Source organism: Erinaceus europaeus, chromosome 13, assembly GCF_950295315.1.
Source record: "Erinaceus europaeus chromosome 13, mEriEur2.1, whole genome shotgun sequence".
In the NCBI taxonomy this organism is placed as follows: domain Eukaryota; kingdom Metazoa; phylum Chordata; class Mammalia; order Eulipotyphla; family Erinaceidae; genus Erinaceus; species Erinaceus europaeus.
Window position 1 is genome coordinate 86,254,772 of NC_080174.1, and position 26,500 is coordinate 86,281,271.

The window sequence follows — 26,500 nt, forward strand, 5'->3', positions numbered from 1 at the left end:
ATTTCACCAAGGAAGAGATTCCAGAGAGCCAACAGACACATGAGAAAGTGCTCAAAGTCACTGATCATCAGAGAAATGCTAATAAAGACATACCATTTTATACTTGTGAGAATGTCCTTCATCAGAAAAGACAGAAATGACAAATGTTGGAGGGATGTGGAGGAAAAGGAACACATTCTGCACTGCTGGTGGGAGTGCAAAATGGCTAAACCATTGTGTAAAGCAGTCTGGAGACTTATCAAGACACTAGAAATGGACTTGCCCTGCGACCCAGCAACTCCTCTCCTGAGAATTTACCCAAAGGAAGTAGAAACGCCTGACAGAAGAGATCCGTGTATATCTATGTTTGTAGCAGAACAATTTGTAATCAACAGAACCTGGAAGCAACACAGATGTCCACCATCAGATTAAGTGTCTAAAAAAAATATATGGTGTATACACAATGGAATACTACTCAGCTGTTAAAAACGATGAAGTTGTCTCCTTTGGATCCTCTTGGATAAAGCTAGAGGACAAAATGTTGAGTGAAATAAGCCAAAAAGAGAAGGATAAATACCACATGCACTTCTTAGCAGGACTTAATAAAGTTGGGATGGGGAGGGAGAGCACAAAGGGAAAGATGGACTAGACATGGTGCATTGCACCAAAGCAAAGGACTCTGGGAAGGGTGGGGAAGGAGGAGAGGGAGAAAACTTTGGGGGCCTAGAAGCTGAATGCATATGAATGAATCTGCTGTAAAGCATTAACCCCCCTCAATAAAAAAAAAATAGCAACTAGAAGTTGATCAAGAAGTAGAATATAAAACTTTAAATAAAGTAGCAAAAAATATATATGAAAAGTTTGCATTATACAAAAAATAATAGAATTGTGATTGCATCTATATTTTCTGCTAGAATTTTATTTGAAACTTTAATAGTTGATAAATTGTTACTTATCCAAAATAATAAATTCATTAGACACAACCTCTTCAAAACCACTTTAACAACGAAAAACACAAGTCACATACTAACAGAAGCGCCTTGTACAGTTTGTAGATAAATGATTTGTAGCTAGAATATATAAATAGCTCTAAAACTTCAGTTAAAAATTCTCAGTTTTAAACTTGGCAGAAACTTTGAGTGGTCACTTCTCCAAAGTAGGTATCTTAGGATAGATAGACAGAGATAAAGAGGCCATCAGGCATATGGAAATTAAACCAGTGAAGTAACAATACTCACCTACTCAAATGGCTAAAAGTAAATAGACCTCACTAACTACTTGTGGTTAGTATGGAACAGAGGCAGTGGGCTCTGCTCTCTCTCTGCTGACAGGATGCCTTGTCTCACCTTTAAGTCGATGGTTCCTTTTTACTGTCCACCCTTCTCTTGCCTTGGTGTCTTTTTTTTTTTTTTTTTTTTTACACCAGAGCACTACTCAGCTCTGGTTTATGATAGTGCAGGGGGTTGTACCTGTGACTTCAGAGCCTCAGGCATGAGAGTCTCTTTGCATAACCACTATGCTATTTATCCCCCACCCCTGGTGCCTTCTTCTTAACTTGTTTATTACAATAAACTTCCTCTCACCTTTAAAAAAAGAAACTATGAAAGAACTACAACTTATGCACACTTGTATTTCCCATTTTAGAAAAGGATTTGATAGTTTCTTTAAAAATATACCTACTGGGACTCGGGCGGTAGCACAGCGGGTTAAGCTCACGTGGCGCAAAGCGTAGGGACCTGGGTTTGAGCCCCTGGCTCCCCACCAGCAGGGGAGTCACTTCACAGGCGGTGAAGCAGGTCTGCAGGTGTCTGCCTTTCTCTCCCCCTCTCTGTCTTCCCCTCCTCTCTCCATTTCTCTCTGTCCTATCAAACAACGACATAAATAACAACAACAATAATAACTATAACAACAATAAAAAACAAGGGCAACAAAAGGGAAAATAAATAAATATTTAAAAAAATTTTTTAAAGAATTGAAAAAAATTTTAAAAGTATACCTACTATGTGGTTCCATTCCTCTAAACTTATCAGAAAGAAATGGCCATGATTAAGTTTTCTGCACACATTTTTGATCTCAGTTTTATTAGTGACAAGCAAAGCTTACAAAGAAACCCAGTTTCTGTCACAGGTCAGTGGCTTTAAAAAATAATGATAAATCTGTGACATATGTATTTATTACTCAGAAATAAAAAGGAATGGCTATCAATGTTCACAAGATGAGAATATTCTCAAAATAATCATACAGAGAGAAATAAGTAAAAAAATAACTAGAACTTTATAATTCTGCTTACACAAAACTCTAGAAACTGACCTGTAATATCGGAAGCCCTGTTGCCTAGAGAGAGTGAAGTATGAAAGAAAGAAATGAGGAAACTTAGAGGCCAGGCGGTGGTGCACCTGGTTAAGTGCACACATTACAGTGTGCAAGGATCTGGGTTCAAGCCCCTGCTCCCCACCTGCAGAGGAAAACTTCATGAGTGATGAAACAGGGCTGAGTGTGTCTCTCTGTCTCTAGCCAATAATAAATAAATACAGATATTTTAAAGGAGACATAGAAATGCTAGGTATGGGAGTCGGGCGCTGGCGCAGCAGGTTAAGCACACGTGGCGCAAAGCACAAGGACCGGCGTAAGGATCTGGGTTCGAGCCCCTGGCTCTCCACCTGCAGGGGAGTCCCTTCACAGGCGGTGAAGCAGGTCTGCAGGTGTCTATCTTTCTCTCCCCCTCTCTGTCTTCCCCTCCTCTCTGCATTTCTCTCTGTCCTATCCAACAACAACAACAGCAATAATAACTACAACAATAAAACAACAAGGGCAACAAAAGGAAATAAATTAATTAATTTTTAAAAAAGAAAAAAATGCTAGATATATTCATTGCCTTGACCATTTGGTGACTTCACACAAACTATGTCAAAAGTCGTGGCATTTTACACTATAAATAACTGAACGTTATTGTATTCAACTATACCTTAAATAAAGTTACTTAAGGGAAAAAAAAAACAGAACATTTTCCTTTGGAAATTACCACCTCACTGTTAAGTTGTATAATTTATTTTTACAATTTTGACCAGATAGTGAATAACTAAGTGAGAAGCATGGAGTTACATCTTGAATATAAATAAACGAACATGCTCTAGGCACTGATCATAACTGAGAAAACTAAACTCTAGTGAAGATTGTGATAATACAATGCAAGTTAATGTTTTCATAATTCAGAAATCAAAATAAGAGAGTACTGCCAGAATAGTAGCTTCTCTCTCTCTCTCTCTTTTTTTTTTCCCCTCCTGGGTTATGACTGGGACTCAGTACCTGCACTATGAATCCACTGCTTCTGGAGGCTATTTTTTCCCTTTTGTTACCCTTGTTATTTATCGTTGTTGTTATTGCTGTCTTTGTTGTTGGATAGAACAGAGAGAAATCAAGAGAGGAGGGGAGGATAGAGAAGGGGAGAGAAAGACAGACACCTGCAGACCTGCTTCACCGCTTGTGAAGCAAACCCCCTGCAGGTGGGGAGCCGGGAGCTGCAACCCGGGATCCTTACGCTGGTCCTTGCGCTTTGTTCCATGTGCACTTAAACCACTGCGCTACCGCCCGCCCCTGTAGCTTCTCTTTGTAAGGTGAACATAAAGTTTTTTTTTTCTTTCTTTCTTTTCCGGAAGGAAAATTAAAGTACAATTCAGGAGTGCATTCAACAAAAAACCTTTTTTTTTTTTTTTAAAGCCAGAGTACTGCTCAGCTTTGATTTATGGTCAGGCTTGGGACTGAAACAGATACCTTTGGCAAAAAAGCCTTTTGCATAACTATGATGCCGTCCCCTCTGCCCTAGACACCTTTCTCATGTGTTCAAACCAATCACTCAGTTGTTTGAGCTTAAGGAAAGTTGTAGTAGTTGACAGCAGAATTGTTAAGCTCTTCCACTTCATCTCTTCTAAAGTCTTATATTACTATTCCTGTTACATTGTTCTGTAAATCTTTCCTTTTTTCAAGACTGTTTTGATTCATAACACATTGACCTGGTTTTCCTCTCTCTCTCTCTCTCTCTCTCCCTCTTTTTCTGTCTCTCTCTCTCTCTCTGCTGTACCAGATGTATTGTGAAGATTACAGGAGAAATGGTGTTATCCTTCCCCGCCGGCATCACCAGACACTTTGCCAACAACCCGTCACCAGCTGCTCTGACCTTCCGCGTGATAAACTTTAGCAGATTAGAACATGTCCTGCCAAATCCTCAACTCCTCTGCTGGTAAGTATATTTTGTACAGTATTTTTTTTCAAATGTCATTAGAGCATATAGTTTCTTTTTTTTTTATTAGTGATTTAACAAGATCACAATTTTTTTTTTTTTTAGAGATGTAAGTGGCTTAGTTCTTTGTATTTACACCTTGGTAAGGGAGAAATCATCACTAAGCAGATATATTTGTAGATTCCACCCCAGAAATTGTGCAAGCTAATAAAATTTTTGTGGGCATTGTCCCCACCTACAGTGGGGACACTTCACAAGCAGTGAAGCAGGTCTGCAGGTGTTTATCTTTCTCTCTTCCTCTCTATCTGCCCCTTCTCTCTCTGTCCTATCCATTAAAAAAAAAAAAAGGAGAGTATGATTGCCAAGAGCAGTGGATTTGGTAATGCTGGCACCAAGCCCAGTAATAAATAACCCTGGAGGAAAGAAAGAAAGGAAGGGAGGGAGGAAGGATGGAAGGAAGGAAGGAAAGAAAGAAGGGAGGGAGAGAGGAAGGGAGGGAGGGAGAAATGGAGAAAGGAAGGAAGGGAGAAGTGGAGAAAGGACTCAGTTCTTTCCTACAACAGGGCTTTGTATGTTTGTTTCCTTTGCCTTCAATACTATTTCCATCTATTTTCACCTGACTTATTTCTTACGTCTCAACTGCTCCTGGCCTTCCTTTGGCCATCCCATCCCATTCTATTCTTCTCCCCAGGCTCCACTTAGCCCTACCCACCATTCTCAAACTAAATATACCCCTTATTTATTCCCTTTCAAATCATTCTTTGGCTTTGCTGTGTTTACTAAAAATATAATTATGTCCATGTGTATGTCTTTATGTATCAATCCTGCCCCACTAGACTGTCTGATTCATGAATGGTCTCTTCCATTAGTTCAACACTGTATCCTTAGTACCTGGCAACTACCAAATATTTAATGAATCTCAATGGAATGAATATGTCAATCATAAAAGAATATAATCAAGCTATGTATTTCTAAATAAATAACTGAAGGGTGTTGGTATTGAAATTTGAGATTCAATAAAATCACTTTCTTGAACAAATGAATTTTTTCCATTCCAATGGAAAAAAAAAATCAACTCTAGGCCATTCAGATAGTCACCAGACCCACCTCCTTCTCTTTGATATTTGTGACTAACTGTTAAACATGGCTCCTGGCTTAAAATAAGTAACTGTCTCTTCATGTGGAATAAATTGAGATGACTAAGATCAGAGAACTACAGTTTCTTAGCATCATTTTCTTTCCATATTTTTTCCAATTTTTTATACATTTTTTTCCTAGTGATTTAATATTGAGTTACAAAACTATGGGATAACAGAGATATTTTTAAAAATTTCTTTATTGGGGGATTAATGTTTTACAGTCAACAGTCAATACAATAGTTTGTACATACGTAACATTTCCCAGTTTTCCACATAACAATACAACCCCCCCACTAGGTCCTCTGCCATTGTGTTCCAGGCCCTGAACCCTCCCCACCACCCAGACCAGAGTCTTTTACTTTGGTGCAGACACCAACCTCTAAGATTTTTTGAGAACTATAGTGGTTACCGTTGGGAGGTTGGGGATACATAAAGAACTTCAGTGGTGGGTATGGAGCTACAATAAGAGGCATTTGAGCCAGTTAATTTTATTTTTCAAGATTCCTCAATGTTAAATTGAAAATGATTGTGATACTGGGAATGTCATGATGCATTCTTGCACCAAAAAAGCATAGAAAAATGGGTCATGACCTTGCCAACAACCCAATATATACTGCTGTTTTATATAGTTGTGACTATTTCCTGTGACAATTACACTTTTTTCTTGAACTTTTCAGCAGTTAAGTTGCCAAGATTTTCAGTGTGTGTGTGTGTGAAAGTTTTATACTTAGTACTCTATTTGTCTGACTAATTGAATTAAATTTTATTCTAAGAGTGTCTTTGTCTGGGAAAACACTTTATAGACCCTTAAGAATAATTCCCAAGAAACAAAATCCCAGCTGGGAAGATATCTCTACATTAGAGCATTGGAATTGCGTATTAAGGGCTGCATGTTCACTCTCTGACCACCATCATAAGCCAGAGAGGAGTGGTGCTCTCATCTCCCTTGTTCACCCTCTCGTAAAAATAAAATAAATGAAAAACGAAAAACAAAAGCAGTGTCCTGTTAATATGCCTGATTAACTCTAAATATTTAAGGTCCCACGGAGCTCATGGTTAGAATATGGGATTTGCATGTCCGAGACTCCGGAGTCCCCAGATTCAATTGATGGCACCATCATATGTCAGGGCTGAGCAGTGTTCTGCCTTATCTGCCTATCTTTGCCTCACAAAAATACAATAATTTAATCTTTTAAAAAAATCAACAAGTCATTTAGATAAGTAAACATTTGTAGTAGGACTGTGGCTGGTGATCCGTATGTCATGGAGTCTGTTTGATTCTATCCACTCACCATGACTGCCATGCCCAGATTTTTAAAAGCAGTATGCCTAAGTATTGCTCTTAACTTCAGTACAGGTTTTCTACACCTAGCTTCTTTTCTGCCAGCCAAAATTTTCATTTATGTTTATAGAATAATTTCATTAAAATTAGGAGTCGGCTCCTTCAGACTTTGAAACTGGGAATCCTTTGTGACAGGGACCAAACTAAAGTTTACTAATATTTCCCCTTATGAACAGATTTGCATTTAGAAGATAGTTACAAGCAACTGTTAAATTAACTATAAATCCGAAAAATTATCAAGACTTCTTGAGTTCTCAAAAGTTGTGTAAACATTGGATTGGTAAAGCTTTCTTGAATTTTATTAAAACAAGTCCCCTAAGTGAGAACCACAAATATATAGCTTAGTTTATTTCGTTACTCAATATAGAAAATGCATTTCTTTAAACAAAACAGTATAATTGAATTTCCCAATTATTCAGATATTAGTACAAATTAAGAATATTATTCACATCTCTGTTTTAGTGTTGTAGGAAAAGTATGTTCTGTAGAAATTTTGATCTGTGCTGGAACCCGAGCTCTGTTACTTACTAACTAATAAGTGAGCTAATAAACTCAACCTTAAGAAAATTATTGTATTCACTGACCTTTTTATCTCCTGGCTCTTTGTGGACCCACCTCTCTGGAAGTTCCAAGGCATCTGAACACCTTTTAATACTAAAAGCTTGTAAATAGCCCTTGTAAATAGCCTCAGCTCCAGTTGACAAATTTATCAGGCATGCTCAGAGAGTGTGGCTCTATCTTCAATAATCTTATAGCAGATACAGCATGACCACCACTGGCAAACTACACAACCACAGCTGCTTTCTTGAAGCAGACTAGTAGCACTTTTAAGGTTCTAATGGTATTTTTTTTCTTGTCTTTTTAAACATTTTTTGTTCCAGAGAGAGAGAAACAGAGAATGAGACAGAGAAAGAGTCAAACCAGAAAGAACCCTGGAATATGATGATGCTGGGAACCTGGGGCGTCTGGGACATCAGACAAGCAAATACAGTGCACTTCCACTGCACTATCTCCTCAACTCCTTAAATCCGAATGCTTTTTGACTCGGCTCTCTTAAGTCCTAAAGGCCGAATCACAGCTTCAGTCCTGGCCTTTACCACTCTCACCCTTCTCTCTTCTTCAGCTCTAACTTGCTCTTTTGTAACATTTACTTTTCTTTGCAAAAGCAAATAATTCACTAGGCCTATACCCAAAAGATATAATAACACCGATTCAAAGGGATACAAATACATCACCACCCCATCTTCACAGCAGCTTTATTCACAATAGCAAAAACCTGGAAACAACCAAAATGCCCTTAGACAAATGACTGGATAAAATAGCTGTGGAACAGATAGTCAACAGAGTGTTAATGCAGCAAAAAGATGATATTGTGTCCTTTGAGATGAAGGGGATGGAACTGAAGATTATGCTTAATGAATCAAGTCAGGGGATAACGAATGGTTTCACTCATATGCAGAAGATAGACAATGGAGTATACAATTGTGAAAAAAGAAAATGTCAACCGAGTTCCATGATTGTGGGAGAAGTATAGTGGTTACCTAGGAGGGTAGGGATGGAGATGGGGACATAGACCTTTGGTGATGGAAGTGGTGAAAAATTTTATTAATTAATTGTTTAAAAAAGAAGCAATCACTCCAGCATAATGATAAGCAGAGGAGAAAGAGCGTTGATTGAAGCACCGTACGGAATAGAAGAAGCTGGGAAGCAACTTGTGAGTTCTGCAGTGCGATATTATCTAAATAAACTGAGTTGCATTGAAAAAAAATGCAGAGAATTCTTCTGCAAGGTCGCTTTTAATTAAACCGTTGATAATGCAACTACTGTTTTGAGAGTCAGCCAGAAACAGACAATGGCTACTACTGCTCTGAAAATGGCATGTTGGTCAAGGAGTTGAAGGCCGGTTGACTGAAACGACTCAGAGCCTCCGTTTGCTCATTCTGTAGAAAGTGAGGAGGTCTCGAAACCTTACATCAGGCTCAACCTGACGCTGTTGACTGGCTACGGAAGAAGGGCAAACGCTAGAAGAAGTTGCTTTTCACACTCTTGCCTAATTATTTTTGTTATTTTACTTTTTTTATTTACTTTTCTAGATACAGAGAGAAATGGAAGGGTGATAGAGAGGTAGAGAGATTCCTGCAACACTGTTTCAAGGCTCCTGGAACTTCCCTCCCCCTCTAAGTGGAGACCTGGGGTTGGAACTTGTGTTCATGCACATGGCAGCCTGTGTGCCCTACCAGGTATGCCAGCCCCAGACCCCTGATGATTTTTGTTACTGTGACAAATATTTTTTAAATATTTTAGTGGTGTGGCTGGTAGTGAGGTCTCTGAACAAGGATTCAGACTTTCAAAGAAATATAGTTTTTCTTAGTTCAACAAGACCCTCATCTACTGCTCTATTTTAATTATCATGAACAGTATTATTCAGACTTCTGGATCATTGTGTAAGTGAATGACCTTTTTTTTATTATTATTTAAAGCTCTGGGGTGAAATATTGTGAATGCTAGAAAGACGGCATGTTAAGTTTTGAATCTGCTTTTTCTCCTCAGTTGGTAATAAAGACTCTGCTTACAATTGGTCAAATAGTTAACTTGATAACTTCTGAGAAGCTACTGTTCAAATCAATTCAAAAGAAAATCAATATACTCAGCTCCTTGGTTGCATTAACAGCAACTTAAAGGAAACTGTGGTGATGTAAAAAGAAAGAGCTACTGAGTTTGGGTTAATAAATAATTCATTCTGTAAAGCAACCAATTAGCGTCCTGATTGGTTACTATTACTGAGTACTCCCTGAGATGTGTAACAGTACAATAATATCTCCTTATGGGGATTATTCTATTAACATAATTCTATTCAGAGTGGCAACTGCATAAAAAAATACTGTTAATAATATTATCTGTACACGGTGTCGAAAATGAATAGAGAAGTCAGATAATTCTTGTGCACTTTATATTTGTGATAAGACTCTACTCAATTATCTTTTTCTTCCCAACTGCATAGCGATAATACTCAAAATGACGCCAGTAGCAAGGAATTCTGGGTAAACATGCCAAATTTGATGACTCATCTAAAGAAAGTGTCTGAACAAAAACCCCAGGCTACATATTATAATGTGGACATGCTCAAATATCAGGTAATAGATTTATATTACTAAGGTGTCTCTGACACATTACAAATGTACATCTAAAATACCCAACACCAAATAAAAAGAAAAAACAAAATTGCTTTTACAATTACATAGTACTGTAATTTATATGAAATCTTAAATTACTATATAGAGACTATTTGGTGATAAGAAAAAAATATATATATTTATATCCTCATTAGTGTAAGCTTAAGTAAAATAATTTACAAAAAAATTGAAGAAACATGCCACAAAGTATTAAATTGTGGAGAAGTACTTCAGTTAAGACTATAAGTATGGGTAAAATTGTAATTTTGTTGAAAGCATTACTATATACTAAAGCCTCTCCTTTTAAATGAGTATAGTGTGGTTTATTTTGTTATGTCGCAGTTCTATGAAATATGTTCTGGTAAAATTTACGCTAAAAAATAATTTAATATTAAAGACATTTGGTAAGGGGGTCAGGCAGCAGTGCTGCAGTCTAAACGCACGTGGCACAAAGCGCAAGGACCGGCATAAGGATCCCCGTTCGAGTCCCTGGCTCCCCACCTGCAGGGGAGTCGCTTCACAAGGGGTAAAGCAGGTCTGCAGGTGTCTGTCTTTCTCTCCCCCTCTCTGTCTTCCCCTCCTCTCTCCATTTCTCACTGTCCTATCCAACAACAGCAACATCAATGGCAACAATAACAATAACGACAACAAGGGTAACAAAAGGGGGAAAAAATGGCCTTCAGGAGCAGTGGATTCGTAGTGCAGGCACCGAGCCCCAGCGATAACCCTGGAGGGGGAAAAAAAAAAAAGTTTGGTACAGTATGAAATAGTAGATATGAAAGCTTTCATTTTGTATTTAGGATTATCTTTACCAAAAATCACTCCTAACCTAGTAAATTGAACTAATTCAAACCAGATAGAAACTAGCTTAGCATCTCACTAATTTACAGCCGCTTTATCTCCCAGGTCATGTTATCAAACATTGTAAAATCTGTCATTAAGAATACACAAATTGGGTGCCCGGTGGTGGCACAGCAGGTTAAGCACACATGGCGTTAAGCACAAGGTTCCAGTTCGAGCCCCCGGCTCCCCACCTGCAGGGGAGTCGCTTCACAGGCGGTGAAGCAGGTCTGCAGGTGTCTGTCTTTCTCTCCCGCTCTCTGTCTTAACCCTCCTCTTTCCATTTCTCTCTGTCATATCCAACAACAATAACAACAATACTACTAACAACACTAATGATGACAACAACTATAAACAACAAAGGCAACAAAAGGGGAAAAATGGCCTTCAGGATCAGCGGATTCGTGGTGCAGGCACCAGAGCCCCAGCGATAACCCTGGAGGCAATAATAATAATAATAATTTTTATTTTCTATGGTATCCTTATTTTTTTTGAGTTTTTAGTACTCTTATTTCTTATTTTTTAATTTAATTTTTTAATCTATAAAAAGGAAACATTGACTAAACCATAGGATAAGAGGGTTACAACTCCACACAATTCCCACCACCAGAACTCTGTATCCCATCCCCTCCCCTGACAGCTTTCCTATTCTTTATTCCTCTGGGAGTATGGACCCAAGGTTATTGTGGGATGCAGAAGGTGGAAGGTCTGGCTTCTGTAATTGCTTCCCCGATGAACATGGGCATTGACAGGTCGATCCATACTCCCAGCCTGTCTCTCTCTTTTCCTAGTGGGAAAGGGCTCTGGGGAAGCAGGCCTCCAGGACACATTGATGGGGTTGTCTGTCCAGGGAAGTCTGGTCAGCATTATTCTAGAATCTGGAACCTGGTGGTTGACAAGAGAGTTAACATAAAAAACCAAACAAATTGTTGACCAATCATGAACCTAAAGGCTGGAATAGTACAGATGAAGTGTTGGGGGGGGGGTCCTCCATTTTGTAAATAGCTAGTACGCATGTTTTAGTTGTATTCCAAAGAACTTGTGGCTATACTAGTGTTTTTTTGTTTTGGTTTGGTTTGGTTTTTGTTTGTTTATTTTGGTTTTCTCTGGGCCTGAAATCTGATATGCAGGTGGATCCTAATTATTGTCTGGGGAGGTGATGTCATGGCTGACAGAAGGACCAGAAAGCTGGATCAGGGAAGAGAGTAGCTCCCTAATATGGGAAAGGTGTATAAATATTGTTGACTGTAAACCCCATCAATCTGATCTGATCTTGGGCCCCTATTCAGCTTGGGAGCCTATGTGACCTCTGCATCCCTGTAGATCTGAGCTCACATTCTGTGGTCATCAGTAGGAACATTTCAAACTGCCCCAATATCAGGACCCATCTTCCTCAGGTGTAGCATAGAATATATTGACTTCTTGAAGGTGAAAAGGCATTATTTTCTCAAAGTTATTTTTTAATCAAAATCAGTACATCTTAAATATGAGTCTAATCTATAAATCAGAGAACTTAAAGAAAATACTGGTTCTTAACTGGTGGTAAACTAGATAGAAAGGAAAGAAAGAGAAAGGAGGGAGGTAAAGAGAAGAAAAAGGTGGAGAGAGGAAGAAGAAATAAAGGGAAGTTTATATTTTATATATATATTTGTTTAAATATAGATGTCTATATTTGAAATCTACCTGGACATAAAAATCTACTTAGCCCTGACATTTCCAGAGATTTTTGAGTCAATTGTTTCAGTGTAAGACTAAGTATATTGTTGCTGCTGTTGTTTTTAAATTATTTTTTTCAAGCGATTCTACAAGTTGGAGTTTACAACAGGTTGGAAACCATTTATAGCATAACAACTGAAAGTACACATTTATAAAAATCATGGTACATATTACAAAAATGAATATAATGTTTCTTGTCAAATGATATTATCTAAGTTTCGAACATTGTCAGTAATACCAAATAAACATGCTACGATGACGATTTACTACCTTTAGGTAAAATATAACCAAAAACACATTACTATTTAACTTCTTTTTCTAACACATATAAGCACATTCATAGATTATGATAAGCTTCTAAGAAAGATAAGAAAGAAGTAAGAAAGTAAAATTTTTTTCCTGGGATTTTTTTTATTTCTTTATTGGGGAATTAATGTTTTACATTCAACAGTAAATACAATAGTTTGTACGTGCATAACATTTCCGAAAGTAAAATTTAATGTAACCTTTTCTCTGAATTGAATTTAAATTGTTGTATTAAAGTGGTGGTCAAAGGTTGAATTCTGAGATTAAGTCAGTGTCCTACTGTCCTCTGACCTATTTAAATGTAATGGGTAATTAATCTTTATGAACCTGTTCCCCTCTGCAAAGAATTCTGTTTCCTATCATTTATTCCTAGGTATTTTATAAGTTGTTGTGATGAGCTACCAGCCTAACACATTTCCAAATACTTTATGAAATGTTCTGTTTTACATGAGGCTCTGCAGAATGCTTTTGTTCCTTAGTTGTGTTGGAGTTTTTCATTTGTTCGTTTGTTTAACTCTACAAGGAATTGGAAGAGAGACATAAATATTCTCACATCATGTTTAGTTTATGGTCACTGGAGACCTCTCCCAATATTCTGATATAGGTCAATCAAAAATACAACCTTCATATAAAAACACAATCCAGTTCTCTGCGTAAAACAATCACTTTGAAATGGAGGACTATTGCTGAATTCAGAGTCCAGAAACAGGTCTGGAGGGCAAGACTGCTCTGCTTTTTATCCATCATCTATAACAAATTTCTAATTAAAAGTATTATACTACTAAAAAAAAAAAAAAAAAAGAACTAAAGTTTAAAAACATCTACAAGAGCCAGGAGCTAGCACAGCTGTAGAATGTCCATCTTACCATGCCCATGATGGATTTAAACCCCAGCACCACTTGGGAGCATGATAAGTAGCGACCAAAAGAGATGGTGCGGTCCTGTGGTGTCTCTCTGCTTCTCCCCTCAAATAAAACGTGAAAAATACTTGGGCCATGAGTGCTGCCCAGTGTTGCTGAATTCCCTGAATTCCTGAAGGCCCTGAATTACCCCTCGCAGTGGGGGGGAAAGAAATAATAAATAACTATTATAATGCTTACTGATTATCTAACTAAAACTTGTCGTTCAAAAGACATATCTCTCCTAATCCATTTGGAGTAATACTGTTTCTGCTGGAACCATATCTGCCTTGTGAGTTCAACCTGCCTATAATACCTTCCCTGGAGTGACCATATGTACAGACATTTGTAAGCCAGCAGAGTCGTTCATAGTCTTCAAAATCAACAAAACCCAGGCTCAATGAGTAAAACTGCAAACGCACTGACACCACAATGAATCTAGAATGAAAATTCAAAATGCTTGACTGCTCCTTTTCCTGTCATTTGCTAAGGTGTCTGCTCAGGGCATTCAATCCACACCTCTGAACCTGGCGGTGAATTGGCGGTGCGAGCCAACAAGCACTGACCTACGTATTGACTACAAGTACAACACAGATGCAATGACAGCCGCTGTGGCCCTCAACAACGTGCAGTTTCTAGTCCCTGTCGATGGAGGAGTGACCAAGCTTCAGGCTGTACTCCCCCCAGCAGTCTGGTAAGAACCAACTCCTCTCCTCCTCTCCAGAGGGTTCCTCTGTGCTCTGGGACCATAGACAGCTTAGGCATTTGTATTTCCAACAGGAGATCAGAGCAGGCCTGCATGTCAGGGCTCAGGATGGGAACAGAAAGTAGCTCCCATAAACTGAAAATGAATTATTAGCACAGCAGGGACTCTGAGGCTTGCAGCAGTGATGGGAGTCAGAGTGCACGAACTGTAGGCTCAATCTCTAAGCATGTTTCCCGGAACACTACATGCAGTATTTACTGGCTGGAGAGAGAGCAGCTGTCTCTGGGGCTACCGAGCAAGAGGGAAATGTGACGACTGCCAGCAGAACCATCCATGGACTTCAGGGATCACTGCTCTCATGCTGGTTCAAGGGTCAGAAAGCTTCTGCTCTCACTGTCTTAGCGTCTTCTCAATGCTTACAAAATGGAGACCTAGCTACAGAACATTGTTTCAGAAGAGCCCACAATCCACATTGCTAGCTTACAGAAAGCAGTCAAAAAGTAGCGCAGTGGGTTAAGCGCATGTGGCGCAAAGCGCAAGGACCGGCATAAGCCCCCGGCTCCCCACCTGCAGGGGAGTCGCTTCACAGGTGGTGAAGCAGGTCTGCAGGTGTCTGTCTTTCTCTCCCCCTCTCTGTCTTCCCCTCCTCTCTCCATTTCTCTCTGTCCTATCCACCGACAGCAACAACAACTTCAATAACAATAAAAAGGGGGGATAAAAAAGCGGGGAGGGGGCCAGGTGGTGGCGCACCTGGTTGAGCACACACGTTACAGTGCTCAAGGACCTGGGTTCAAGCCCCCAGGCCCCACCTGTATGGGGAAAGCTTCACAAGGGGTGAAGCAATGCTGTAGTTTTCTCTCTGTCTCTCTCCCTCTCTGTCTCTTCCAACCTTCTTGGTTTCTGGCTGTCTTTATCCAATAAATAAAGATGATTTTTAAAATTTAGAAATAAAAAAGAGAGAGTGGCATTTAGCCTTTGCCTTTCTTCTCCTCCTCCCTCCCTGTCCTTGTTTATTATTTTTACATTTTGTGAAACTTTTCTACCCTGAAAAAGAGTGCTATCAGGAATCGGGTGGTAGCGCAGCGGGTTAAGCACACATGGCACAAAGCGCAAGGACCGGTGTAAGGATCCCAGTTCGAGCCCCCGGCTCCCCACCTGCAGGGGAGTCGCTTCACAGGCGGTGAAGCACGTCTGCAGGTGTCTGTCTTTCTCTCCCCCTCTCTGTCTTCCCCTCCTCTCTCCATTTCTCTCTGTCCTATCCAACAACGACGACATCAATAAATAACAACAACAATAACTACAACAACAATAAAACAACAAGGGCAACAAAAGGGAAAACAAATAAATAAATAGATATTTTAAAAGAGTACTATATATTAATAATAAAACTTCCTACCAGAGAGCCAGGCAGTGGAGCACCTGGTTAAGTACACATGTTACAGTGCACAAGGACCCAGGTTGAAGTCCCTGGTCTCCACTTGCAGGGTGTGGTATCTCACCAGGGCGTGTAGATAATAATTTTTAAGCAGCACCCTAATTACAAGGGAGATGTCTGAATTCAAGGGTTCACTCTGTAGGCTCTGGGCTGTGATAATGATGCACTGGAGAATGGATCACAAAAGAAAGAATTTCACCGATGTCACGATAACCATTACCAAGAACTTGTTCAGGGTCTAGGAAGATAGCTCAGCCTGTCAGGCTTAAATCATGGCATGTTTTAAATCCTAAGGGCTACAGATTCAGTCCCTAGCACCACCATCTGCCAGAACGGAGCAGTGCTCTGGACACAACCCTACTCCCACTCTCTTCTAGAAGAAAAAATAAAAGTTTTCTTTTTTGACAAGATGGATGTCGGTGAAGGTGATAGTACTAAGTGAAACAGATAGAGCTGGAAAAGAACCACCAAATGGTTTCATTCCCCTATGAATATAGGTAACTAAAGCAAACGAAGTTGCCGTAGGAAAAAGGAAGTAAACCTGTTAACAGAATTTGTGAGGAATGTGGTAGTTATTAGATGTCCTGAACACAGAATTCGGGTAGTGGGTGTGGTGACATACACACAAACATAGATGAGTGTGAAGCTATATCCCTGAAAATGTACAATTCTGTAACCTAATTCAAATAAGTAGTATCTCTTAAATCATACAGACAAGACAGTAAAAATATGACTATTAGTTCTAAATAACATGAGTGAATAGATTAGCAATTTCCATGTATTTTATCTGAGTTAAAATTTTAACTCTGTATTGTACTTCAAAGATTTGTCTATTGGATAGCGTGGTGGTTTGTTATAGTAAGAAGTGGCTAAGGAGAGAATTCACATGTATTGAATAGAAAAATGATAACTTAGCGAGCTAGAGTCTACCTTATAGAACTGGGCTGGTGGGGAACGGACAGTGGCATACCCGGTTAAGAACTCTGGTTTGAGACCCTGCTCCCCACTTACAGGGGGATATTTCACAAATGGTGAAGCAGGTCTGCAGGTATCTGTCTTTCTCTCCTCCTCTCTATCTCCCTCTGTTTTCGCAATTTCTCTCTGTCCTAGTTAATAAAAATAAATAAATAAAAGTAGAAGAAAAAAGGAACTCTCAAGATCCATTTTTAAGTAACTGGGAAAATATAGCATCTGTTAAACAGAAACCTCTATATACATATCTATGTGTTAGTTATTTGTGTTGTTTGTTTGTTGTTTTGTTTGTTTGTTTTTGCTGAGCTGCTACTTCCTCATTCACAATTTTTTTTCCATTGGGAGGGGGCTGGTGGCGCACCTAGTTGAGCACACATATTAGAATCAGTAAAGACCTAGGTTCAAGCCCCTGGTCCCCACCTGCAGGGGGAAAGCTTTGCAAGTGGTGAAGCAGGGCTGCAGGTGTCTATTTCTCTTCCTCTCCATCTCCTCCTACCCTCTCAGTTTTGGACTACCTGCAGCCAATAAATAAATAAAGATGGGGGTCGGGCGGTGGCGCAGTGGGTTAAGCGCATGTGGCGCAAACCACAAGGACCAGCATAAGGGTCCCGGTTCGAGCCCCGGCTCCCCACCTGCAGGGGAGTCACTTCACAGGCGGTGAAGCAGGTCTGCAGGTGTCTGTCTTTCTCTCCCCCTCTCTGTCTTCCCCTCCTCTCTCCATTTCTCTCTGTCCTGTCCAACAACAAACAACATCAACAATGGCAATAATAATAGCCACAACGAGGGCAACAAACAACCACAACAAGGGCAACAAAAAGGGGAGGGGGGGAATGGCCTCCAGGCAGGAGCAGTGGATTCATGGTGCAGGCACCAAGCCCAGCAATAACCCTGGAGGGAAAAAATAAATAAATAAATAAATAAGTGTTTTTAATAAAATTTTAGAAAAACTCTAAGAAAGAGAGAGAAAGATAAACCACAGCACTAGAGACTAGAGCTTCCTGCAGGGCCCTAACAGGTGTGATACAGGTGTATCAGGTGAACTTTCTCTCTGGCCACAATGTCTAATTTCTGTACGTATTTTATTTTTAGGAATTCTGAACAACAAAGAATATTGTGGAAAATTCCTGATATATCTCAGAAGTCAGAAAATGGAGGTAATGTAATTGCAGGCTTGTGTTACTAGGGAAAGAGGAAGTCACATTCCTGTTGAAGCAACTGTCAATCAAAATATAGTTGTAGGCAATTTTAATTCCGTTTTAAAATTCATTTAAGTCAACCAATGCAAACAAGTAACTCTTCAACAGGCCTCGCTCCCTTTTACTAGCAAAGATTCCATGAGAAATAGTAGGCCGAGAGAAGCTTTTAATGAACTGTGTTTCCATCCTATATCAGATCTCACAACCCTGAGAGTTAAATTCTACTATTAAGCAGACACTGAAAAATATATTGCCTTCCAACTAGTAAACCCTAAAATGGAAGTACCATTTAGCTGAATCATACTTTTATCAACCTGCAAAAAAGAATCACTTGTAATATTCCATGACAAATTGTATTTGTTGCCATCTTGTCCCTAAAATACTATTTCTTAGTACATTTGATTTTGTTTGTTAATTTTAATACAATTTCCAAAATGTATCTGATCTGTTGTGTTGACCGTTACCTTGTAATATATTCTCCTTCTTCCTCTTTTTCTTTCCTTCCTTCCTTCCTTCCTTCCTTCCTTCCTTCCTTCCTTCCTTCCTTCCTTTCTTCTCCTTCTCCTTCTTCATCATCTACTCCCCTCCTTCTTCTCCTTCTTTGTTATAGGAGTGGGTTCTTTGTTGGCAAGATTTCAGTTATCTGAAGGCCCAAGTAAACCTTCTCCACTGGTGGTGCAGTTCACAAGTGAAGGAAGCACCCTTTCTGGCTGTGACATTGAACTTGTTGGAGCAGGGTATAGATTCTCACTCATCAAAAAAAGGTTTGCTGCAGGTAAGTAGATATCTTGTAAGTTGTGATATATATATATATTCCTTAGGATGTCTCTCCTTTAATAAGGAATAGTTCATCAATTTCTTTCTTCCTCCTCTGATTCTCCAATCCCCACCACCATTCTGCAGTTCAGTGCCAAAGCAAACCACTGTTAATTAAAGTAAAAGAAGAAAAAGAAGAAGAAGAAGAAGAAGAAGAAGAAGAAGAAGAAGAAGAAGAAGAAGAAGAAGAAGAAGAAGAAGAAGAAGAAGAAGAAGAAGAAGAAGAAGAAGAAGAAGAAGAAGAAGAAGAAGAAGAAGAAGAAGAAGAAGAAGAAGAAGAAGAAGAAGAAGAAGAAGAAGAAGAAGAAGAAGAAGAAGAAGACAAGGAACTGGAAATCAGAAACTGACCATTTGTTGTGATTGTGGCTCTTTTTCTTACAGAGAACTGGCCCATCATTCCCGTGACATAGATATGGATACTCACTTTTGTTATTTTGACAAACATAATAAATGCTGCTTATCTTTGATGGTATCTCCAATTTGAACTGCAGTAGGATTGCATACATTTGTGATACTTGTATCTGAGATCTATTTTTCACTGTGATAGTAACCTTAAAGAATCTAGATCAGAAATAGGAACAGGCTACCTATGAGATGACTATGGCCATAAGTCATATGAACACTGCTCAGCTCTGGTTTATGGTGGCTCAGGGGATTGAACCTGTGACTATGCCTGAGAATCTCGTAGCATAACCATTATGCTACTTACCCCTCCCCCCAGTCATATTTTTTATGGACACATACAGCAGAGATTGTCTGTTGCTTTGATATCATTATTAATTCTCACTCCCTCTTTTACTCTCAAAAATGACTGGCTAGAAAGTAAATTATGTGATTCCTTTTCCTGTCCCAGTTTGGAATGTCACATTCAGGAACAAATACCTCACCCTATCTTGGCTGAACCCAAACCTCTATAAACTGCTACTTAATGAAAAATGTGGAAAGACAGATAGCTGGTCTTGAAAGTAGGAAACTTTACATGTAGCATGTTACTGCTGTACCCCTCCAGTATGCTGTCCTTTTTTATTGAGGGGTTAATGCTTTACAGTGCAATTATTGACGTATGCATACAGTTATATTATAAAATAGGCCCTCGGCTGGGCGGTAGCACACCAGGGTATGCGCACATAGTGTGAAGCACAAGGAATACCAATTCCAAGCCCTGGCTCCCCACCTGCAGGGGGGAGTCACTTTATAAGCGGTGAAACAGGTCTGCAGGTGTCTTTCTCTCCCCCTCTCTGGCTTCCCCTCCTCTCTCAGTTTTTCTCTGTCCTATCCAACAATAATAATGGAAATAAAGATAGCCTTTGTGAACAGTGGATTTGTAGCGCAGGCACTGAGCCCCAGCAGTAACCCTGGAGGCAAAAAAAAAAAGGCCCCAAGTCTCTTCCTATCCATCCACCACCTCTGTCCTCAGAGTACTTTACTTTGGCACAATCTACCATACAGCATTTGACTCCTGGGTATAAAGCAGTAGAAATATCTATATATATATATATATATATATATATATCATCCATCTAATAATCACATTATGAACTAGTAGGTAACCTAGTGACATGTTGTCTTGATTTTTTTTGCAGGGAAATACCTGGCCGATAACTAATCAAATCTTATGCAAGGATTTGGAAGACTCATATAATGGACAAGTACTGTATGAGGAAAAAGTTATAGTTGGGGTTTGATGAAAGCAAGCCTAAATCTGCATTTGGGATGTGTCTGCTGGAGATGCCGATGACTTCAGCAACTATTTCCCTCACGTGATTCCATGATGACCAGTTCTCCAGTATTTACTATTAGGTGTAATATTGTTCATGGTTTTAAAATGTAATTATTGTATTTGTATATTGTACTCATTCCAGTAAGGCAGTTAGACACTTGAGTTTTAGCATTCTACCGTTCCTGAAATGGATATAATTTAAACTGTGGTATGTAAATTTAATAGTAGTATTGTTTAACGACACAATGCTCACAGAGATATGTTGCATTTTGTCAATATATAAAATCTAAATATAATATTGATAGCTGTCATAAAGGAGGTGCCACACACACAAAGAAAATTAAGTGGAACCAGGAAAAAAAAAAAGAAACCTACTTTTCTTCAGTCCTTAGTATGTTTTATTCTAGTTTGAAATAAAACTCTATCTTCAGATGTTTAGTGGGTTAAATTCAGAAGATATTTCAAAAACAGTTCTAAGGTTACAGCATATTTAAGAAGCATTAATTACCACTTTTTAAAGAGCTTTTTTTTTCAAATTGCAAATTTCATAAAAATGCAAGCTGTGTAAACGGGGCCTCTTATTTTTATAACTTGTGTAAAAAGGGAAAGCAATTCATATTTAAAGTTTAAATATATGAAATTATAATCAAGAGTAAAGAAGATGAAGTCTTAACCACTTCCCCCCTTACTCTGCTATTTAGCATTTGTGGAGATTGCTAAAGTATCAGACTGAAACCAAAATTGTGATTTTAAAATTTCATGACTTTCCATAGCTGACCTAGTTAACAACTTTTGCACAATGACTCTAATCACAAAGTTTCTCCCATCTAGCACAGGAATGGTAACTCTGATTTTTCCTCCTTGCCCACAGGAATAAAAACATTGAGACAAAAAGACAGGGACAAAAGCACTCCCCTGTTTAGATCCAGAGGAGAATTTTAATTTTAGATTCATCATTTATATCCCTTGAGAAGGAAAAAAAAAACTTCATAAAAAAAATCTAATCAACATTCTTGTGCAATAAATTTTTTTTTGAATAAGATTCATTGTAAAATGTAGCTGTAAAATATTGCTATTCTTGGGTAATCAAGAGTTACCAGCACTTATGTCATGATCTCATTGTTACAATCTCATTGTTACAGTGTCTAATCACAGTTCCTATTCAGTCTGTGCCCATTGTATGCAAATTCAAAATGGAGAAACACTTCTCTAGGGATTTCAGTTTTAAAACTTTCCTTTAGAATCGAAAAACAGGACTCTTTCTTTAAGTCATAGAAAGTATTTTAAACATGAACCAATTCCTACCCTGTGTTGTTCTATTTAGTAGCTGTGGTGATTTATATGTATTTATCATTACTTGCTAATTTTTATTTTACATTCATTCTTTTTGACCAAGACTCATTAGTCCCTTTAAATTTTAGGATCAAATTTGTAAGCCTTACTTTAAAAATAGAACTCTCACTAATTGTTTATAGTAGAGCTTTTTAAATTAATATTTGTACTTTTCAATCAATCAGTGTTTGCGTCCAAGAGAATGTTTAAAATGATTTGCTTTATCCCAGAGGAACCATTGCTACTCAAACTCTCATTGGGCACTCCAAAGGGTCTAGTTTTTTGTTTTTGTTTTTTTAACAAATCAGTAATATGCTCATGTGGAAATTAAAAAATTAATTTGATCTTAAAAATAAAGTACACCATGCCAACTTTTAAATTCCATGAAACATGGGGCCATTTCAATCAGTGAAATCAATAGAGAGTAAGCAGGAGAAAATTGAGACATACCCAGCATATGCATATAAGGATGTGTTCAAATATTCAATTTATGAAAAACATATATTGAATATTAACACTAAGCATATTAAAATGTGTAAATATCATTTGTTCTCATGTCTTGCTCCTTATATTTTATTTTATATAGTGCAAGAGTAACTGAGTAACTAAACACACGGGTTTTAATTTTAAAGAATAAGTTTGTTGATATTGTAAAAATGAAGTTTAAAAGATAGATCAATAATATTTAACACTATTCAGATGTTTCTGGGCACTAAATTTGAAATTATGAAGATATTCTAAGATTTCCTAATTGGTCTTTGTGAGATATAATCGAAGTCAATGATTTCATAGTCATTCAGAACCTCAGTAATATACATTCCTTCTCTTTTTGAAAATAGGTCATATAGTAACCCAATAAATTCACATCAGGGATTTTAAATTTTGATTATTTTTAATTGTGTAGTTTATAGTCTTCTACTATACTTGTATTTATTGTACTATGCAGTAAGAACTCACATCAGGAAAATTGATCATAAATAATTCAAGAGTCTCAGTTCTCCAAGAAACACTGTCAGGTCTGTTACCAAGTCTTAACACACAACAAAATGGACTAATGCATGTCAGATTTTTTAGTACCAAAGGTTCAAATAAAATAGAAAGGATTCTATCTAACCAGAGCACCATTGCCTGAGTATTATGATTTGAGAAGTTTCTGCTCTAACAAAACAGAAAATAAGGATGCTGCTGCTTATTTTGGCAACTTGTAAAATGTGTTTTTATTTTCAAATAAATTCCATATTTTCATAATTTTAAAAAATGTTTTTAACTTATAATTACTGGGTAGGGACTGGAGAAATGGAAATGGAAGGGGGATACAGAGATAGATAGATAGATAGATAGATAGATAGATAGATAGATAGATAGACAGACAGACAGACAGACAGACAGACAGACAGACAGACCTGCAGCACTACTTCCACTTGTGAAGCTTTCCCCCTGCAAGTGGGGAGTGGAGGCTTAGTGTGCCACCACCCAGCCCCATCATAATATTTTTTGCACAAATTCAAATTAAGAACTAGACTAAATCTTATCATCACTAGAATTTATAACTCCTAAGAATTAAAAATTTTGCTCTTTTCAAGCTCTTTTCTTTTAATCTATAGCCCAGGTGAAAGCTCATTATATGATGTCTGTAAATATTCTTCACCTATAAAGAAAGAATGCCCACATTTCAAATGATTTGGGGTGAAAGAAAGGAATTTCTCAAAAAGTCAAACCATGTGTGGTTTTTGTTTGCTTGTTTGTTTTTTAATGTGTTTTTACTCAAAATCACAAAGCATTTAAGGCCATAATTTTTACACATTTCCATTTCAAAATCTTTTCAAAGAAACTTGAACACTACCTTAGCTTGACCACTGATTCCTATAGTGTGACCTTAGACCAATTACTGCCATTTTCCACTTTTCATCTTTGAAATGAGACTGTAATTCTCAGTAGTTTTCAATTTTTTTAATAGGCCTTTTCTTTACGAAAATTTCATGTGGATCCTTGCAGGCAAAACAGCTCAATGCAATGAAGAAATCCTTCCAGCAGTTTTAAAATCTGTTACCCAGAACACTGTTGAAACATCATCATTACACATCAGTGATTTGTGGTTCTTTTCCAACTCTGCAGCTCCATGATTCTACCTGACTCAGAACAACTTTTAGGAGCCTTACAACGAAACTTAGACAATCACAATAATTAACTGATAGACAGTAAAGATCAATATTAGTTGAGTGCTTGCCTTATACATTCACGATAGTGTTAGTACTTTTAATACTTATATCAACTTAAAACTTGTAGGTTTTTATTTTAATTCCTAGATTCAAAATAGTGGCATGGAGCTTTAGACAGGCAAATTTTAAGTTGTCCACATTGGAAGTAACACCATTATCTTCACTGAAGATGGAGTCCTTGACCCAGTTTGCTTTTTCATTCCGGGAAATAAACTCCTCTGTTTTTATTATACTATAGATAGTCCATTTGAATACCAATGGAGAAGGCACTGTGGAAAATTAGCATCAAAATAAGGGTAATTCCTATAACTTTGTTTTAAGAGCCATTATTTCTCAAGGTGTGATTTGTGGCACAGTTGTATTGTCACTAATGGAAAAACGGCAAAGATTTTGGCTTGGTCAATACTATGTCCCCAAAGAGGTGCCAATAAATGTAGATCGAATGCACAGTCCTCGAGGGATAAGCTTTAGGAATATGTGTTTTGATGACCATATGAACTTTGACACTGCCCTAGTAGAGACCTCAAGTCCTTCTTCCTTCTGACATACCAGATTTTAAATTGACTACCATTCTTCCAGTCATATGATTTAAAGTTAATTTAACTTTCTTCAACTTTAAAAAAAGGGTAGAAATTATCCATATATATCCCTAGCTTTCCCTTTTATTCTCATAGCCCAAAGTGAACTGAAACACGTTTTTCTCATTGGCTTATTTTTGTTCTCTTCTTCATTGTCTTAAATTTTTTTCATATTTATTTATTTATTCCCTTTTGTTGCTCTTGTTGCGTCTTGAATTTTTTAATATTTATTTATTCATTTCCCCTTTGTTTTTGCCCTTGTTGTTTTATTGTTGTAGTTATTATTGTTGTTGTTATTGATGTCTTAGTTGTAGGATAGGACAGAGAGAAATGGAGAGAGGAGGGGAAGACAGAGAGGAGGAGAGAAAGATAGACACCTGCAGACCTGCTTCACCGCTTATGAAACGACTCCCCTGCAGGTGGGGAGCCGGGGGCTTGAACCGGGATCCTCTCGCCGGTCTTAAATTTTTAAGGAAGTGTTGGGGATACCATACTCAAGGACATGGGTTTGAGCCCCAGCTCCCCACCTGCAGTGGGGACACTTCATGAGCAGTGAAGCCGGTCTGCAGGTATCTTTCTCTTTCCCTCTCCCCACCTCCTTCAATTTCTCTCTGTTCTATCAAAAAAAATAGAACAAAAAAGAAAAGGTCTCCAGGAGTTGTGGATTTGTAGTGCAGGCACTGAGCCCTAGTGATAACCCTTGAGGGAAGGAGGGGAAAAAAAAAACTGGTAGAAAGATTGCAACCTGACCCTCATTCTGAATTCAAAATCCTAATAAATATCTCTGCCCTTGCAAGAGACACTCTAACTTGTAAATTGACCCAATTAATTCTGTAATCATTGAATTCAATGTTTTATAAGCATGGACTAGACTCATTCCAAAATAAGTTGCTCCAATCAGTCTTATTTTTTTCTTTTATTCTCTTTCAAAAACAACCAGGCTGTCAATTAAGAATAAAGACGTAGTAAGATGTTCAAATATCAAATATCTAAGATGAGCCTGTATGGGAGCTTTTTAAGCTCCCTCCCCACCTATTTTGTATTTAAGCAAAACCAATTCAGTCTAAATGTACTCTTCATACTGTATGTTTTTCCAACAACTTTTTAAATGAATGCATTTTTTATAATATCAAAGTAAGAGTGATCTCAAATAAAGCTCTGGAGGTCAATATAAGTAAGCATGATGTTTCCTTAAAATATGTGAAACTCATTGACCTGAATGAACAAGTCAATATGCAGTGAAGAAAGACAGTTAAAATGACCCACCTCAAGCCCCCCTGTTACTCTGTGTGCTTATCTCTTGAGGTTGCATTGCATTTTTCTGCTGTGCTTTCATCCAGCAAGTATAGAAAAATATATTAAATTTTAACACCATTCACTCAATAATGAATCAAACATGGCTTCTATTATGATATATTTTGTCCATGAAAGGCATGAGGGGGAAAAAATGAATCAGTGGTATAATGTCTCCACTATTAAAGCAAATAGCAAAGAGTAATACCAAGAATCATGCCTTTGCCATGCCGTCATTTTCTTTAGGCTAGAGTTGCATTTCTGATATCTTATTAAAATCTAAGACTCCTTCCCATGGGAATGTCAGATTTCTAGGGTGTATTGAGTAGGTCATCTACAGTTAGACTTCTCAATCATTGTGCATGGTCAATATCTGATTTTTGTCCTGAAGGAGTTTCCCTCTGAAAGAAAACCATCTCCTTGTTGAGACCCCTGGCCTGCTAATTAATTCTCTAACTTTGATTTCAGAAATTATTTCTTTGATTTATAGTACTTCAGATGGCCTCTTTCATTCTCAAAGGTAGTGTATCTTTAACCATGTAAGAAAAGATGTCTCAAAGAAAAGCCAATATATTTTTATATATAGTAAAGTAAAAGAAGAA

The 26,500-nt window shown here is 37.9% G+C and overlaps 1 protein-coding gene across 5 annotated transcripts in view; it reads left to right on the forward strand.

Moving 5' to 3' along the window:
* SGIP1 (SH3GL interacting endocytic adaptor 1) overlaps nt 1-20,912 on the forward strand; it is a 217,906-nt gene extending 196,994 nt beyond the window's left edge. For all 5 annotated transcript variants that reach the window (XM_060206371.1, XM_060206368.1, XM_060206367.1 and 2 more), the window contains 6 exons: nt 4,061-4,216; nt 9,699-9,831; nt 14,123-14,325; nt 17,834-17,898; nt 18,551-18,715; nt 20,340-20,912. In XM_060206371.1, the coding sequence (XP_060062354.1) occupies nt 4,061-4,216; nt 9,699-9,831; nt 14,123-14,325; nt 17,834-17,898; nt 18,551-18,715; nt 20,340-20,362 (745 nt within the window). In that variant the 3' untranslated portion in view covers nt 20,363-20,912. The remainder of the gene's footprint in view (nt 1-4,060; nt 4,217-9,698; nt 9,832-14,122; nt 14,326-17,833; nt 17,899-18,550; nt 18,716-20,339) is intronic.
* Nucleotides 20,913-26,500: the final 5,588 nt, after the last annotated feature.